The 15,790-nt window shown below is 41.1% G+C and overlaps 1 protein-coding gene across 2 annotated transcripts; it reads right to left on the bottom strand.

Annotated features, from left to right (window-relative positions):
• Nucleotides 1-1,018: 1,018 nt before the first annotated feature.
• On the bottom strand, nucleotides 1,019-14,988 carry STK17B (serine/threonine kinase 17b). Of its 2 annotated transcripts, none has more exons than XM_063162474.1 (8): nucleotides 14,936-14,988; nucleotides 12,676-12,834; nucleotides 8,821-9,033; nucleotides 7,033-7,177; nucleotides 6,668-6,794; nucleotides 5,761-5,809; nucleotides 4,542-4,721; nucleotides 1,019-2,690 (listed from the first exon to the last, which is right to left on the bottom strand). In XM_063162474.1, the coding sequence occupies exons 2-8, from the start codon at nucleotides 12,795-12,797 to the stop codon at nucleotides 2,420-2,422; spliced, it is 1,107 nt and encodes a 368-aa protein (XP_063018544.1). In that variant the 5' UTR covers nucleotides 12,798-12,834; nucleotides 14,936-14,988; the 3' UTR covers nucleotides 1,019-2,419. The 2 variants fall into 2 exon arrangements, with proteins under 2 accessions (XP_063018544.1, XP_063018545.1); XM_063162475.1 differs by having other exon boundaries at nucleotides 12,676-12,837; nucleotides 14,936-14,979.
• Nucleotides 14,989-15,790: the final 802 nt, after the last annotated feature.

Here is a 15,790-nt window from a genome sequence, read left to right as displayed (position 1 = left end):
CAAAGTCTGATTCAATGTATATTTTAAGCATATATAAAATACAAATAAAGTCTTCAAAACTTAAATTCTTTGGATAAAACCAATTTTCAATTATTTAAAGTTAAGTTAGCTCTAAAGTAGTAAGAAATGTAAACATCAGATACTGTGATAAAAATATTAAGAAATAACAGCTTTATCATAAAGTACTTGGATGGCATATGCTGGCATATGCTATCAGCTTAATTTTGCTGATATGCAGATGCTAAAAAATAGTTGTAATTTCAACTCAGTCGTAATTTCTGTCAGGAATTTGACAGAATTTTAAGTTATAACAATTTTTTTAAACATTCTTTTTTACCTTTATTTACACTACTTTTTGGCATTTTTTTTCTTTATCTTAAGTGAACTTGAACTTCTATATATGTATTGAATAATTTGTGGTTTTAACTTACCCAGTTCAAACTGGAGTCCATGATGGTGGACAAAAATCAAAAGGTCAGGTAAGGCTCCTCCAACTGGGAAAAGCCAAGGACTTTGAAAAGTAAGAGTGTAAAGTACCTGAGCACAATCCAACAGCTGGCTCCTGCAAAGTAATTCTGTTACCATATATACAATCAGTACCAATGAGAAAAGCTCCATGAGAATTAATCCACAGAGGAGACCTGGTGTGGCTCATTCACACCCAGCTATCAGAGCTTTGTCTCTGCTGCACCAACCTGTTACTTTATTTCATATGACATGAAATCTTGGAGAACAACTTCTTCTGACAAACAGAAGCTGAGAAGTTTTACATGCCCTACACCTCAGTCTGCTTTCCACTTGTCAATGTGAGCATCCCCCCACACCAAGACAACAGTCCTGAATCCCCCCATGAGTTTTGGTGACACCTTACACTGAAATGTTTGGGAAAAAACCTGCTTTTTCCTTGTGTGAAGAAAGATAAAACACAACCTTTTACCACTCATCAGGTTCACCTCTCAGTCGTATTCCAAAATGCCAATCTGCCCAACTACTGACAAATCCACAGGCACACTTGAAAAAGATTATCAGATTGTGGTATTTTATTACAGAAAACAAATCCAATTTAGAGACAATTAAATTTAACCTTTGAGGAGTGGAAAATATTGAAATATTTTGAAGTGGCATTTACTTTTAAAACATCTGTAAGAGTTTTAATAAATTTACTGCCGAAAAAGGCTCACAGGCTCTGTTATGATTAAGGGGCTTATTTTATGAGTATTACTTTCAGGTTGTTAAGGCACAACTGGCATTTGCTTTAAGACAAAACTTGACACAGGCACTATTACCTCAGAGCCAGAAACAAGTGAAAGTGGAAGGCACAGAACTTTAAAAAATACCACTAACCAAACCAATTTTAAAGGCTTAAAACAATTTTTAGGTAGTTTGTCTTGAAATACTAACACACTGCAGTCCATTTCTCAGAGCAGGCATGAAGCTGAATAATTATGGGCAACACTAATTGACAGCAAGATACACTTCTACATTAGAGGGACACAGAGAAAAACTGTTAATTGCTGTTTCACTGGCAATAATGGTTATTTTCAGTTTACTCTTTTAACTAGAGGCTTTGTGTTTTGGGGCTTGTTTGTGTGGGTTTTTTGGGGGAGATTGCTTTGTTTTTTTTTTTTAAGATAAGGGAAATTCAATGCAGTAGATTATACTATTTCAGAGGTTTGATTAAAGCAAACAACCAAGTTCAAATATTCACATCAGCATAGAAACCTCATCTTCCAATGCAATTTATGGTAAGAAGCCAAGGGCCATAAGCACAAGGATTGACAATCTACCTGTTTTCTATGCCAAGTGTTGCAGAGATCCAACACAGCATAACCACACAGAATATGCAGGATAATGCCCAAGTAGCCCAGATCCATAAGGCAGAACTACGAGTGATCCTAGAGGTAAAACAACTTTCCAAATGGCCCCAAGAGATGCACCATAGTCCCAAAACATATCAAATTGAGCCTCTATCCAAAGTGGTGAGAATGGTAGCCAGCAACTCCAGTAAACCAGCAAGATTCAGCTTCTCTGCTTCCCTTCCCAATTTCTTACTAAAAGAAAAGGTAGTCCTAAAAGCATGCATGTGTTCAACCACTGTTTGGCAAAGGCTATGCTTAAACTCATTTCAGGTTTCAGTTTGTTCACTCTAGTACCATCTTTTGACTAGAACTTGAAAAGTGCAAAAATATTATAATTATATCTTCTTAAAAAAAATAATTCATTTCATTGGCGCAACAATCCCAATTCCTCAGGAGTTAAATCCACTGCCAGCAATGGATAGAAAAGGAGGCACCAGCATAAAAGAATCAAAGTGCATTTCCAGCATGCCAATGCTGCACGAATTGGCAAGCCAGAACCTTTTTGTCACCACTGGAACAGATGATGCTGAATTCATTCCATGCAAAGTCCGTGCTGTACATTAGCACACAAAGTCTGTCACCAGCTCCTGGGGATACTGCAACGAGTCGTCGAAGCGGAAGCGTTTGGAGAGCGTGCTGCTGTCCTCTGGGATGTTCTCCTTGTCCTCCTTGTCACTGCAGCTGCACTTTACACTCCACTCTTCTGAGCACTTGGCTGTGTGTCCTGGCAGCTGAGAGGAGCAGCAGATCTCTTCAGGGCTGCACAGGAGTGGGAGCTCCCCTTGCTGCAACCACGAGTGGGACAGACAGTCTGCTGCAGTGGGCCTGTCCCTTCACAGGGAGAAAGGGAAAGGTGCTTGAGTTAATTCCACTAATACTAAAAAACCAAAATAGCTCTGATGCTAAAAATCCTGAGCAAAATTGACACTGAAGAGTCAATATTGGTGTTTTCACCCCTACCTCAGCTGCTACAAAACACAGTTAAGTATTGGCTACATGCATCTAAATTTAGTTGACAGTTTACCCTAAAGCTGGTAAGCTTTCATCAGAACAAGGAACATGGTCTCTGGGAATGTTTTCAACATGGTGCCTGGGAATGCTTTCAACATGGTCCACATAAATGGGCACTTGCTTTTACTTTTAAAGCAATATGTCTTATACAGACCATCAACAGTGAGGCTCATGATTATTCAGTCATTATGCTTTCAAGGATAGCCAAGTTAACAGGATGTCACAAACTCTGACATTTTCTAGTTTTACTCTTGCAATTCATCTGGCATAAACTCTTTCAAAATACAGATCCTACCAAACAAACCAGACTTAGCAAATTGCTCCTGTGGATAACGTAGTACAGTGCTACTCTAAGTTTTAATTGTGTTCTGCATTGTTAACTTCCACAGAACTTGCCAGAAAACTGGCTCCAGGACAGCAAAGCCACTACTTCCCCCTCACTCCACCAGAACACAGGAATATTTTTCAGTCAGAAAAGTGTAACTTAACAGAGTTGACTCTCTAAGAATTTTAAGAGACTTTTCCTCTTAAAATTCAAGGAGGTAGTGCCATCAAGAGTTGGAATGGGAATAATAAAAAGGCAGTTTATTAAGTATATAATGCACACTCTTGAGATGCTCAGGAGAAAACGAGAATTAATTGTGACAGAATGTCAAATATCCCACAGGTCCACACTAAGAGTTATCAAAGCAGGTTCTTCCTCACTGATTACTTTTTTCTAGGTGCTCCACAAACATGAGAGACAAGATTCCCTCATGATACTGGGGTTTTGTGAATCCTTTCAGATCCTGACAAACCATGTACGTGAGATGTTAAGACAGGAAGGACTCTTGTAACTTTATATGGAGTCCTCATTGCCTCAGAGCAGGCACTTCCCAGGAATCACCTCCCATCCTCTCCTCCTGCCCAAGAGCCTCTCCCAGGCAGGCAGGCAGGCTCACTCCTCCTGCTGGAGGCTTTCTGGAGATGCCAAGGGTTACTGCCTCACCACAGGTGACCATATCTAGCACTGCAATCAACAATACCTGACCAGCTCACTCTCAAAGTTCAGCTTCTTTGCAAGGTCTTGAGTGAAGTCTGAACTCCCCAAGAATGCAGAGTAAGGGGTGTGTCTTACAAACAAACAAACAAGTTTCTGTCTTGGATTGAGATCATTTTTAGAACACTGAACAAGGCAGGACACTGCCAAGTATAAAAATACAGTAAGAGAGGTATTTAAATAAAAAGATAAAGGTATTTAAATAAAAAGAGTCAGGAAACAAGAAAGCATTGCAATGAGGCTGCACTGTCTTTCCAAACTACATTAATTATAGAAAATAATGTGATCTTTCTAGAGCATACTTTAATAAAATCTGATAATCTGTTATCTGAATGAAAATATAAAGAAACTCAAAAAAAACCTCAAAGAACAAGCCTCCCTAATAATAACATTATCTGTAAAAATAATAAAAATAATATCTGACAATTTTAGCTGGACATTGAATCCGAAATTCTTCTCACACATTATGGAAAAGCATAAACTTGCACTTTAAAACAGCCAGTCAAAAATACCAATGCATTGTGAAATGTCCAACTGATCTTGTCAGTGACATTAAGCACATAAATTAACATTCACTTTTTCTAGGTGCTCCACAAATTTAGGATTCTTGCCTGGAGAAGTTTGCTACTTACTCTGGATTTTTTATGAGAAGTTTTTGAATGAAGTCTTTTGCAGGCTGTGAAACTGATGAGAATGTTTCTTCTGAATAATCTACGTTAACTTGAGATATATTTAGGTAAGTTTCTTGAACATCAGCACCCACAAATGGAGATTCTTGTGTCAGCAGCATGTAGGAGATGACACCAATGTTCCTGAGGTAAGAACACAATGTATAAAGCTACTAGAGAACAAAATGTGTAAAGCTACTGGAGAATCTGAACAATACACCCTGCATGTTTACTGTGCTGCAGATCAAGCTTCCTGGCATATCCCAAATTTCCTTGTGTGCACATACACACACAAGGAAAGACAGGTGTATATATCTCAACGAAGGGATTTTTGAAAACTCTTTAATTTCAATAGATCCTTTTCTTCCTGCTGAGATTGTTAGGAAAAGGAAATACCACTTTTACACAGCCCACTCTTGGGACATGTGGCAATTCTGGATGATAGAGCTGCAAAAAAAGACAAGACTTTCTAATCTGCATGCAAACAAAACCCATCTTTCACTGCAATTCTGGATAACAGAGCAAAGACTCATTCAACCTCTCTGTACATTTGACATCTGAGTTGTGTTACAATCTCTTCTAGCTGAAATGTTTCTCCCAAGAACATCAACCTGAGTACCACAGATCATGCCAGCTATGATAAATTTTAAGGTGGTTTCTTGATGCATAATAAAAACATTTTTGTGATCTGACAGATCAGAATTAAAATGCCACAAGAAGTTGTGGGTCAGTTCAAAGTATTTGTCATTTTTTATGATTCACTCTGCAGATATTTCCCTAAAAATAAGTAGTAGGAAGTTTACATCCTTCTTACACTTTGTATAAAAAATTATTTAATAACCTAAAAGTGGGGAGGGAAGTGTCCTAGAGTAGCTAATACCTGAAGCATGTCACCCAGGAGTAAGTAATACCTAAAGTATGTTATCCAGCCACTGTTGTTATTCCCTCAGAACAAACACCTCTCCTCCACAGGCTCAGGAGCCACCTGCATTTCCCACTAAGTGTGCAACAGATCCATAAACTCCTGTAAGTCCTGAGGGCTTCATCCCTCTCATCCCTTCCCTCACTCTTTCAGCCAGCCCACCAACAGAAGGGGATTCCTGGAAGCCAGATGAAACTGCATCAGGCCCTTAGATTGTTAAGGGATTCCACCAAACCTCAGTAAAATGAAGATCACACCTACCACATGTCTGTAGCTGTGGTAATAGGATCATAGTTCAAGATTTCGGGAGCTAAAGAGATGGGGAAAAAAAAATGCTTTAATAAATATCTTCTTTAAATGGCCTTGAATCATACACTACATTTCTGGCATTCTTTGCCAGCCATTATTATGAGACTCAACATGTAGTTTCAATAATTAGATTTATTATTTCCAAGCCACAAGGTGGCAAAAAAGTTATTTCCATTTGCCTAGACATGGATGTTTACTTGGTTGACACCGAAGTGGCACTACATGGCCTCAAGTTTTCCAAGTTTCAAGATGTGTTCTAATCAGATGCATGCACACACATTTTTCTCTTAAGAGGTTTTGAATTATACAGCTTTTTTAATGGGAGTGTATAGAGTCTTCAGCATGTTAAAGCTGCACCACAATGACCAAGCCAATTTTAGGATCAGTGGCTGTTAGCATAGGCTAGGTAGCAAGTTATTCACTGCAGAATGAAGTGCTCTTAACACTGAGTGTTGGCAGCCATGAAGGAAACTTGTCCCTCAGAGAGGGCCAAGTGTTAACAGCAATCTTTCCCTTTCCAACAAATATTTTAATCTCATTAAGTCATCATATTGGATAACATTAAAGATGTTCCATTAATTCAAAGAACATTTCTTTGTGCATGCTAATGTCGTATTTCAATTCTAATTAGAACAATTTAACAAATACTAAATTATAAAATTGAGAGCTGCACTTATTGATATAATTCAGGATTTTTTGGTGCAAATATTTGTTGACTACTCTTTAAAAAGAGCAGCTCAAACATGTTGCCTTGCCCTGTGATGCTCTTTATCAGCCTGTAAGCTGCTCAGTGTGCTCCATGAAGTGTTCCTGTTCTCTGGAAAGCCCACATGAGAGGCTGTGAGCAGCCCTTCCATACCGAGGTACTCCGTGGTTCCCATGATCTGCCGCAGTTCATTGCAATTCTCCAGCCTCCTGGACATCCCAAAATCCACAATTTTTACATCACCAAGAGGATTGATGCTGCTCAGCAAAATATTTTGAGGCTAGAACAGAAAACATTACATTCCTAATTAATAAAATACAATCTGAAAAAAAAGCCCAATGTACTAAATGACACTTCTAGTATGAAATACTTATTGCTAAACACTATTTAAAAATATTTAATCTCATAATAGCATTTAATCTTCTTCTCCTCATCTTTTAAATGTATTTAACAAATTACTTTGATGAACAGAATAAAGTGAAGATAAAGTGCTAAAGCAAAGCCTGCTGCAGCCTCACCTTTAAATCAAGATGAACAATATTGTTTTCATGCAAGCAGCAAAGTCCTTCAAGTATTTGCCTTATAAGCCTTACAATGTCCCTTTCACCAATTCTGTCATCCAGATCTGGGACACACAAGTCAAATATTTCTCCTCCAGCAGCACTGAAACACATTGAAGAACATCTATGTATTAAGTTTAAATTTTGAAACTTCAGCAAGGAAAAATGTTTTTAATAGCACATATTTATCTAACATATATCTGTAATATCAGAGAGGCTGGGAATATTTTTCTTTTTACACATTTACACTGAAACACTTAATATAAACACTTAGAAAAGGGGAAAAAAAAGTGATGATGCTTTTTCTTTCCTTATAGCCTGAGACAGCAAAGAGCACTTTGACTGGTAACCTCAGAATGCTCTGATCCCCTCAAGCAAGTGGGAAGATGCCTTCCAGAAGCTGAGTTCTATCATAGTCCCTAATCAAAGAAGCCTTTCTTTTCAAGTCAAATCTAAAATGTCTTCCATGAGACCAGTTCATAAATAATTCAGAGCAGTGTAAAGCAGCATGGAAATATCTGTGCTGCTGTGGTTTGTGAGTTATTCCTCCACTTGGCTGCAGTGTCAGCTGCCTCCTTCCAGGCTGGGTTTGAGATCATTACTCAGCCTGCTCTGAGTGCCTCGAGTCTCTCTCAAGGATGAAGGGCTTCCTCAAAACTCCAGATCACCGAGCTGAAACTTCACTGCTGAGTTTACCAAACTCTCTAAAATGAGAGTCTAGTAAAGAGATACTGGACAAAATGAATGAACACAGGCACAAACTGTTAGGGTTATGGGAGGTGCCAGAAATGCCTCCCCCCAGGTGACCTTAAGGCAACATGGACATGAGGGGAAGGGCAGAGGATGCCATGGATTTCAGCTCTCACAGGGTTTTCAGCACTGGCTCCCACAGTATTGCTGTACTCAAGTTATATTATGGTCTGCATGGGTGGGCACCCACATGGGTAAAGAGCTGAAAGCTCTGCAGGAAAGGATTTGCAAAAAAAAAAGCCTTAGAATAAATTATATGTTAGGGGTCATCTAGTTCCAGGGGGAAAAAAAGCTTTTACAGATAGAATCTAGCAAAATTCCTTCAAATTTTCCAAAGAATATATCATGGTGTACAGAGACCACCATCAACAGCACTTCAAATACTTTGTACAAGAAACTTAAAGCTAAGAAAGAACTAATTTCACAGGCTGTATTTTTGTTTCCTACATTCCCCACAAAAATTTACACATACAACAAATATAATAGATAATGCAAATTCAATTCCGAAATTAAACTTGCTTTCAGAGCTAATAAGAAGCTTTGGGAACATCTGTAAAAAATATGGGAATTTTTTAGGAAGCTGTTCCAAAAGTCAATTTTAAAACAACAAAACCACTAAATTTAGGAGCTCAAAACAAACAAAGTAAGTCCCAGTCACCAAAAAAATGTCAAGTGCTAACTGCAAGTTCACAGGCATGGATGTGCTCAGCCTCTTTGAAATCTGTGTACATGGAATCAGTGACTTTTTTCTTGTTATTTAAATTGCATCAAGGCACTCAGGACCTTCTACAGTATTCCAAGAACATTATTTCCAGTCAGCCTGCCTGAAACATCATTAAAGGAAACAATATAAAGTATATTACAATGAAAGATTAGCATCATGTATATAGGGTACTGTTGCAATTCTTCTGGGCATTCAGGCAACTCATACAAAAAATTATTATATTGAAAGATGCTTTCCTGCAAACATGGGACATGTGATGAGAGCACACTTACTATTCCAACACTAGGATGATTTCATTTGCTGTTTCATAGACTTCATGCAGGTTAACTATGCGAGGATTGGACTTCATTAGTTCAAGGACAGCAATTTCATGCACAATCTCTGCTTTGCAGTCTTGACCCCTTCTCCTTTTCTTCAAAAATTTAGCTGCATACTCTTGGCCTGTGGATTTAGCTACACATTTTCTCACCACAGCACATCTTCCTCTATGAAACAGAAGGGGAAACATTGAGATGCAGGAAATCAAAAGTGCATAAATTAATATTAGAAATAAGAAGACACAGCAAACAATTGCAAACAAACAAAAAATGTATTGGGAAATGCCATGCTTGGCCTGCTCTTACACTGTTTCCTGAACATTGACTTGCAGGCACTGTAGAAGGACACTAAGCTAGATGAGGCTCTGGTGAGACCCAGGAAAATTCCCTTTATACAGCCTAGCTAAACATTAAATCAGAGTATCAGGTTACAGGGACATTCTCATGGTCAGGTCACAGAATAATTTGGTTGGAAAGGACTTCTGGAGGTCCCTAAAAACCTCCAAACCTCCTGCTTAAAGCAAGGCTGACCAGACTGCCCAGAGCTCTGTTCAGGTTGCAAGATATTAAAAAACCCTCAACCTCATTAAAACACCTACAGGACAATAACAAACAAAGCAATCCCCTATGAAATGCAGAGAATGAACAGGAAAAATAAAGTACATTTAAATGCATGGGTGGGGCAGGAGGTTTTCAGTGGGAAAAAAATTTAATCATAAAGAGAATTTCCTTCCACAAACCATGCAGTACTGCTACAAAAATCCCAGGTATCTGCAAAATGCTTCAAAACATCTTAATAGAAAAGCACCCATCATTTAGCATTCTCTTCCTCAATTACAGTTAGACCAAGTGTGTTGCTTTATTTCCTAGCCAACTGTTTAGGTATGGAAACAAAAACGTATTTTGGCAAAAAAATGTTTTCAGAAGAAAACCACATACTGTAGTTAAAACCCCAAGCTGATCTTTGAAAAAGTTAGGAGGAAAAAATGGCAGTTTTTAAAGCCAAGTTATAAATTCCTGAAAAAAAAAAAATAATTTATAGCTACTAATATTTCTGGCACTCCCAGAAATGCCTGGTTGCATACAAGCAAAGTATTTTCAAACTGTGAAGAGAAACCTTATATACAAAAAAATCTATTTATTTAAAGAAACCTTATTTACAAAAAAACAACTTGAAGGGCTGCAATAAACTGTAAGTAAAGTTCTAAAAACAGTATCAAGCTTTGTACAAAGTGCACAGCCTACATTTATCTCTTCAAAATGAGCCTGTCCACCTGTGTTTTTTGTTACCACAGCATACTAAGGACAAACATAATGAAACAGCTCAGAATGAGCCATCTGAGCTCTGTTCTTTAAACTAAATTGTCTTCTTTAGTAGAAAATACCACATTGCCTTACAGGCTTTGCCTTTTTTCTGGTGCAAAAATCCCAGCGCTTAAAAGGAACATTTCTTTAAAAAAAGTACTTAAAAAAAATCTAGACTTCAGTATTTAATCAAAACAGGGATGAGCATCTCATGCAAAAAAAAATCAATTTTCATTTGCAAATAACTGCACAAATGTGCCTAAATTATTAAATATTTAAAGATTACTTTGAATCATACTGCTGTAACTTAAAAATAAATTCAACATAACAGGCCTTCTGTCATCATTTATTTGAACATTAATTAGTTGTAGATTTTCTCTACCCTTTTTTAAAAGCACTAGACTTTAAAGGTGGAAGTTATTTAGGCTGATACAGGCACACTCTTCACCTTAACAACTATTTTTAAGCCTGAAACAGCCACGTTCTTTCCCAGCTGTTAACCCAGCTCATTATTGCAGAGCATTTGAAGTTACTGAGCTCAATTTCATAACATACACAAGTTGGAAGCACTCCCCCCTCCAGCTCACATTCTCTTTTTAGCATCACATCAGCCCTGCCAGCCACCAAAGCGTCTCTAAACTTAACAAAGGGGAACCAGTTCAGTTTCATGAGAACAGCACGATCTTCCCCAGCAGTTTTGGCAAATCTTCCTTCTGGTTCCTGTGGGTTCAACAACTCTGAAGGGTCAGTGATACCTCCAGATTTGAGATGTACGAATTTCCACTTGTTTATTAGCAGAGTGCCAATTAAGGCAAAAATTAAGGCAAAAAAAATAAGACCAAGAAGTCTTTTCGAGCTGTGGAAATTGCTCCAGGAACACGAAAACATCAGCTCGGAAGCGCTGCACTGACGCAAGCGCAGCAGTTCCCACTCCTTGCCTGGGTAACCATCCCCCTCACAGCCCAGCTCTGCAAGAAAAACTCATCTCAGGATGTTTTCCTATCTCAGCTCAGAAACCACAGAAATTTAACTACTTCAAAAGAAGCCAGGCCACGCACACACCAGGGACAGAACTACTTAACCCACTAAACAGAACCTAACCTGCCAGCTTCGTGAGTCAGTGCCTTAAATACCAAAGGACCCAACAGATAAGGGTGTGGGAGGAAGAAATGGGGCTTGGGAAGCTTAAGCAGAGAACAAGAGAACTATTTACCACATAATCTCAACAGGAAAAAGAAAACTGCAAGTGAAAATTAAAGCATATTAATCATTTAGAGAGGTTACAAAGAAAAGATGGATTTTACATCACTTAAAAAGCATTTATACACTTAAAAACATGAAAAACACACATGTAGTTAGGCCAGGAGAAATCACAAATATGTTTGTAAAACAGAGTCCTGCTTCAGTTTTCTTTGCATTTTGGCATTACTTTGTTATGCCTGGTTTTGCATGCACAGAAAAAATTAAAAACTGTTCTGGAATTCACACAAAATCTACACTTTTGTTTGCTTTAGATATCATCTCACAAGTATGCAGAGTCTGAAAATCCAGTGTTGGAACAATACCTGAGTTTAGAGGGTGCTGCATATAAACTGCTTCTGTAGAGCTTAGAATTCAAAAGCAGGGCTGACAAAAGTTAAGAAAAGAAGAAAGTTATGGGCTGCAATGTGCACTTCTCCAAAAGTGTACCAGATAAAAAGCACATGCTAGAAAAATAGGAAAAAACCCAAGAGAACAATGCAGGCTGAGGAGCTCACACAGCACAGGCAGAAGAGCATCTCTGCTGACAGAGGGAGGTGCAGGTGCAGAGGATCCCAATGGAGCACAGCTGTGAGACTGCCCTGGCACATTTCTGCTCAGGGAGCTTGGAAACGTGATCACAGCACCAGGCTGGCAGGGCTTTACACCCAGTGCACTGAGCATTCTCAAGGTATGACTTAACCCAGGGATTTCAAAACACACACTCACTTGTGTGGCTGAAACAGTGTCACAAACATCGAGGGTTTGGGTGCTTTGTTGCTTTAGTTCCTATTTTACTGCTGCAAACAAGGCTGCAAAACTGCTCTGAACCAGCAGCTTGTCTGAAGCTCAGTCTAACTGCTTGGGGCTGGGAGGGGAGAGAAAAGATCTTGGTTTTCTGGGTTTCACAACACTCACCCAAACACCTGGAACCCAACTCAAAATCCTTTTTCTTACAGTATCACCCTATGTCATCTCTTGTTTAGGCCATGCCCCAGGAATCCATGTGGCAGGGAATGGAAGATAATCCCAAATCTACATATCTGTGAAAGCCAGATCTCTCTGACATGGAATAGGCTGGCAGCTCATGCCTCACTGTCCCTTTTCCTGGTCCCTAGAGAACCCACCGTGATGCAGAGAAGGGGACAGGGAAGGAGGAGGGCATATTTCATTCTCCATCTACTACCTACAGGTTTGCCTCACTGTACAGAGAATTTTCTTGCGGCAGAAATTCCTCTGCTCAAATAAAATAAGGAATAATCTTACCTTCCTAGCTCTTTAGATTCAAGCATATAAAAATTGTAGAAGTTCTCTGTCTTGATTGGTGTGTGCAGAGATGTGGCCAACAAGCCAGAAAGGCTTTTATTCTCCAGCTTTCTCCTCGACATGGTCAGGAGCAGCAGGTCTCTGTCTTACACCAGCCACCTGCTGAAGCAAAACAATTAAGAGTTTTGGAAATTCCATAGCTACAGCACAGGAAAGTATACAAATATTGTCAGTTTAGGGCTATAAAGCTAGAATAGCCACTTTGTTCAGCAGCAGCCTGAAAACAACACATTTAATCACTGTAAAAACAAAACCTGAAAGGAATACTAAGCAAGACATGCTTATTTAATAATGTAAACACTCCAGATAAGTTGGGGTTTTTTTTTTCTCCCTGGAGCATATCCATAAGATACTAGGGATAAGCTTTAGTTCTAATAAAAATGCTAATAGCTACTTAACTATTAATGAGATGTACCCTTTCTTCATCTTTCTGAAACTCTTCTCTGGATTCTGGGGAAGTTCCACATTTCCTTTAAGTTTACACTTTTAACAGATATTTGGTTCCTGGGGGAATTTACCAAAACCCCTTCCTGTTTGTTAACAGCAACACAGCAGAAATAGGTAACAAGAGGACAAAGTGGGGTTCTTTTCCCAGTGGGAATATTCACATTTGTTACTAGGCTCACTCATAGCTCCTCCAAGTTTCCTTTTTAAGGCTGAGTTAATTGTCAGAGAGAAGCATGAATGGACAAGGTCCTCTTTGCAAGTTCAGATCATTTAGAACCAAATGATGGAGTAATCCTGATTAAATTACCTTAATAAACCAGTAGAACTGCACATTATGAAGATACACCACCCACAGCATTTCTACTACAGTGAAAAAAAAAAAAAAACCCAACAAAACCAAACCCAATAAAAATACTGGGGTTTGGTGTTCACGTTTATAGGCCTGAAGCACCTCTTCAGGTGAAATGCAAAAGCAAGGCAGAAAAAGGTTACTGAAGGATACCAGAAGTAGTAATTGATGGCTTCTTTAAGTTAAAGAGCAGGTTTACCTTTATTAGTGAAAAAATAAAAATAAGGCAAATTACATTTCAGAGACAGTTAGCAAGCTCACAAAAATACACTTGCAGTTAAAACGAGAGATGCACTGTCAGACACTTCTGGGGGAGCACTCAAACTAATTATGATCCAAATGCAAGCCATTACCATCCAGCATTGTTCACATTCCCGTGTGGGATGGAACATGGATATTCATATTAGAACTATTTTGGATTCAAATCATTGTACATAATTTAGCAGGAAAAAGACCCAAATTACACAGTTTAAAAATATCTTCAAAGTATCATCTGATATGCAGGAAATAGCTTCTTCAAGAAATTATGAAAAGGTCACAATACAATCCAATACACAAGTCTTTGACTCACTCTGTAACAAGCAAGCATTCCTTCTGCCCCCATTATACGGCAGTTCACCATTTAAGAGGATGATTTTCCTGTCTGAAATTTTACATGACTCTCCTTAGGGCTGTGCTCACTTTAACTCCTAAACTGAACCTTCTTCCTGCTGTACTTCAGCAGAAAACCATTTGTGTTCGATAACTGGCCTCACTGACCGAGAGATTACCAGTATCAAATTTATTACCATTATCGAGCTTATTACATAAGCTTTCATTGCACATGATCATTCGTACACAGCAATTATTAAGGAGAACTTCTGCCTCACGTTGCCTTGACGTTGTTTCTCCGCTAAGACACCACATCTCCTTTTTTTTAGCTCAGTATCATCAAGAACAGAGAAGAACACATACCCACAGCAGGCAGAAACCCACAAAGAAACACGTCATCTACACAGGAGAATGAGATTCAACCAGCTATGAGGAAAAAAAGGCTTCCCACTAAACTAGCGAAGTTTTCAGGGGAAAAAGCCAGCTCCTTTAACCTTTTCTAAAGACGTCGAGTCCCTGGTCCGGGCCGGGACGATGTTTGGCAGCGAAGGACCACGGAAGGCGGCAGCGGCCGGGCGGGACCCGGCCCTGTCCCCGACTGCCCTCACAGGCACCCCGCGCTGCCGCCGGCGCGACCCGACACAGGGCGGGAGGCAACGCGGTGCTTCCACAGCGCCCAGCCAGCAGCACAGCACAGCACAGGACAGCACAGGACAGCACAGGACAGCACAGGACAGCACAGGACAGCACAGGAGCCCCCCGGCCGGGCACACTCGCCCGGGCTGGGTACAGTCCCCGCCCGGGCACACTCACCGCTGGCCGCCGCCCGCCGTCCCTCACGGCTCCACTGCCGCTCTCTCGCCGCCTCTCAGCGTTTGAAAAGCGCAAGCCGCGGGGAGCGGCTGTCCCAGCAGCGCGTGTGCCAGGCCCCGCCCACCCGGCAGAACAGCCAATCCGCGCCCAGCTGCGGTGCCCAGAGCCCCGGCGATTGGCGGGCAGCGCCCCCTGCCGGCTGCCCGGCCCCCAGCAGCAGGTGCCGCCCGGCCGTGAGGGAGCTGCGGGTGCTGGGGCTCGAGGCGCTGCGGGGCGGCCGCTCGTGTGCGGGGTGCGCGGAGCCGCCGCTTCGGGCCACAAGGCGCCGATGGCGCGTCCCGGTCCCGCTGCTGTGGCAGCGACACCCCGCAGTGAAGGCTTCTCGGGGTGTCCGCTTCATCCCCGAGCGCTGGAGCAGCGGGGCAGGTGGGCGGGCAGGTCCCGGTACAGGACGGCGTTCCGCGCATCCCCCGCGGTGGGGAGCCGGGGGCATGAGCTGCGCCGCAGCGGCTCCGCTCCGTCCTGGTGGGGGACGTGGCGAGGACAGAGCCGCGGTCGCGGGGACGGAGGCGCCGTGCGGGACAGAGGCTCCGTGCGGGCCCCGCCGCCGCTGTGCGAGTGACGCGGCCGCGAAGGCTCCGAGACCGCAGCACCGGCCCAGTCCAGTTAGAAACCGAGCCATAAATCAGTTCTCACAGTTCTCACAGTTCTCACAGTTCTCACCGAGAGCTGCCGGGAACAGAGAGCTCTCAGTTCTCCTCTATAAGTACACGGCTCGCACGGAGCATGTTTGACAATCTCTCAGTCATGCATGCAAGTGGAAACAGGGTCTTCAGAGCCTCCTGAGAAGCCAAC

This window comes from Melospiza melodia, chromosome 8, assembly GCF_035770615.1.
Source record: "Melospiza melodia melodia isolate bMelMel2 chromosome 8, bMelMel2.pri, whole genome shotgun sequence".
In the NCBI taxonomy this organism is placed as follows: Eukaryota; Metazoa; Chordata; class Aves; order Passeriformes; family Passerellidae; genus Melospiza; species Melospiza melodia.
Note: the sequence above shows the minus strand (reverse complement) of the source record. Positions and strands in the feature narration are given on the sequence as shown.

Coding starts and splice junctions, on each gene's coding strand:
- STK17B (XM_063162474.1), bottom strand. CDS start 12,797: ATGTCGAGGAGAAAGCTGGAGAATAAAAGCCTTTCTGGCTTGTTGGCC. Junction 5,810..6,667: donor GGGAACCACGGAGTACCTCG/GTATGGAAGGGC, acceptor CCATCTCTTTAG/CTCCCGAAATCTTGAACTAT. Junction 4,722..5,760: donor ACCACAGCTACAGACATGTG/GTAGGTGTGATC, acceptor TTCTTACCTCAG/GAACATTGGTGTCATCTCCT.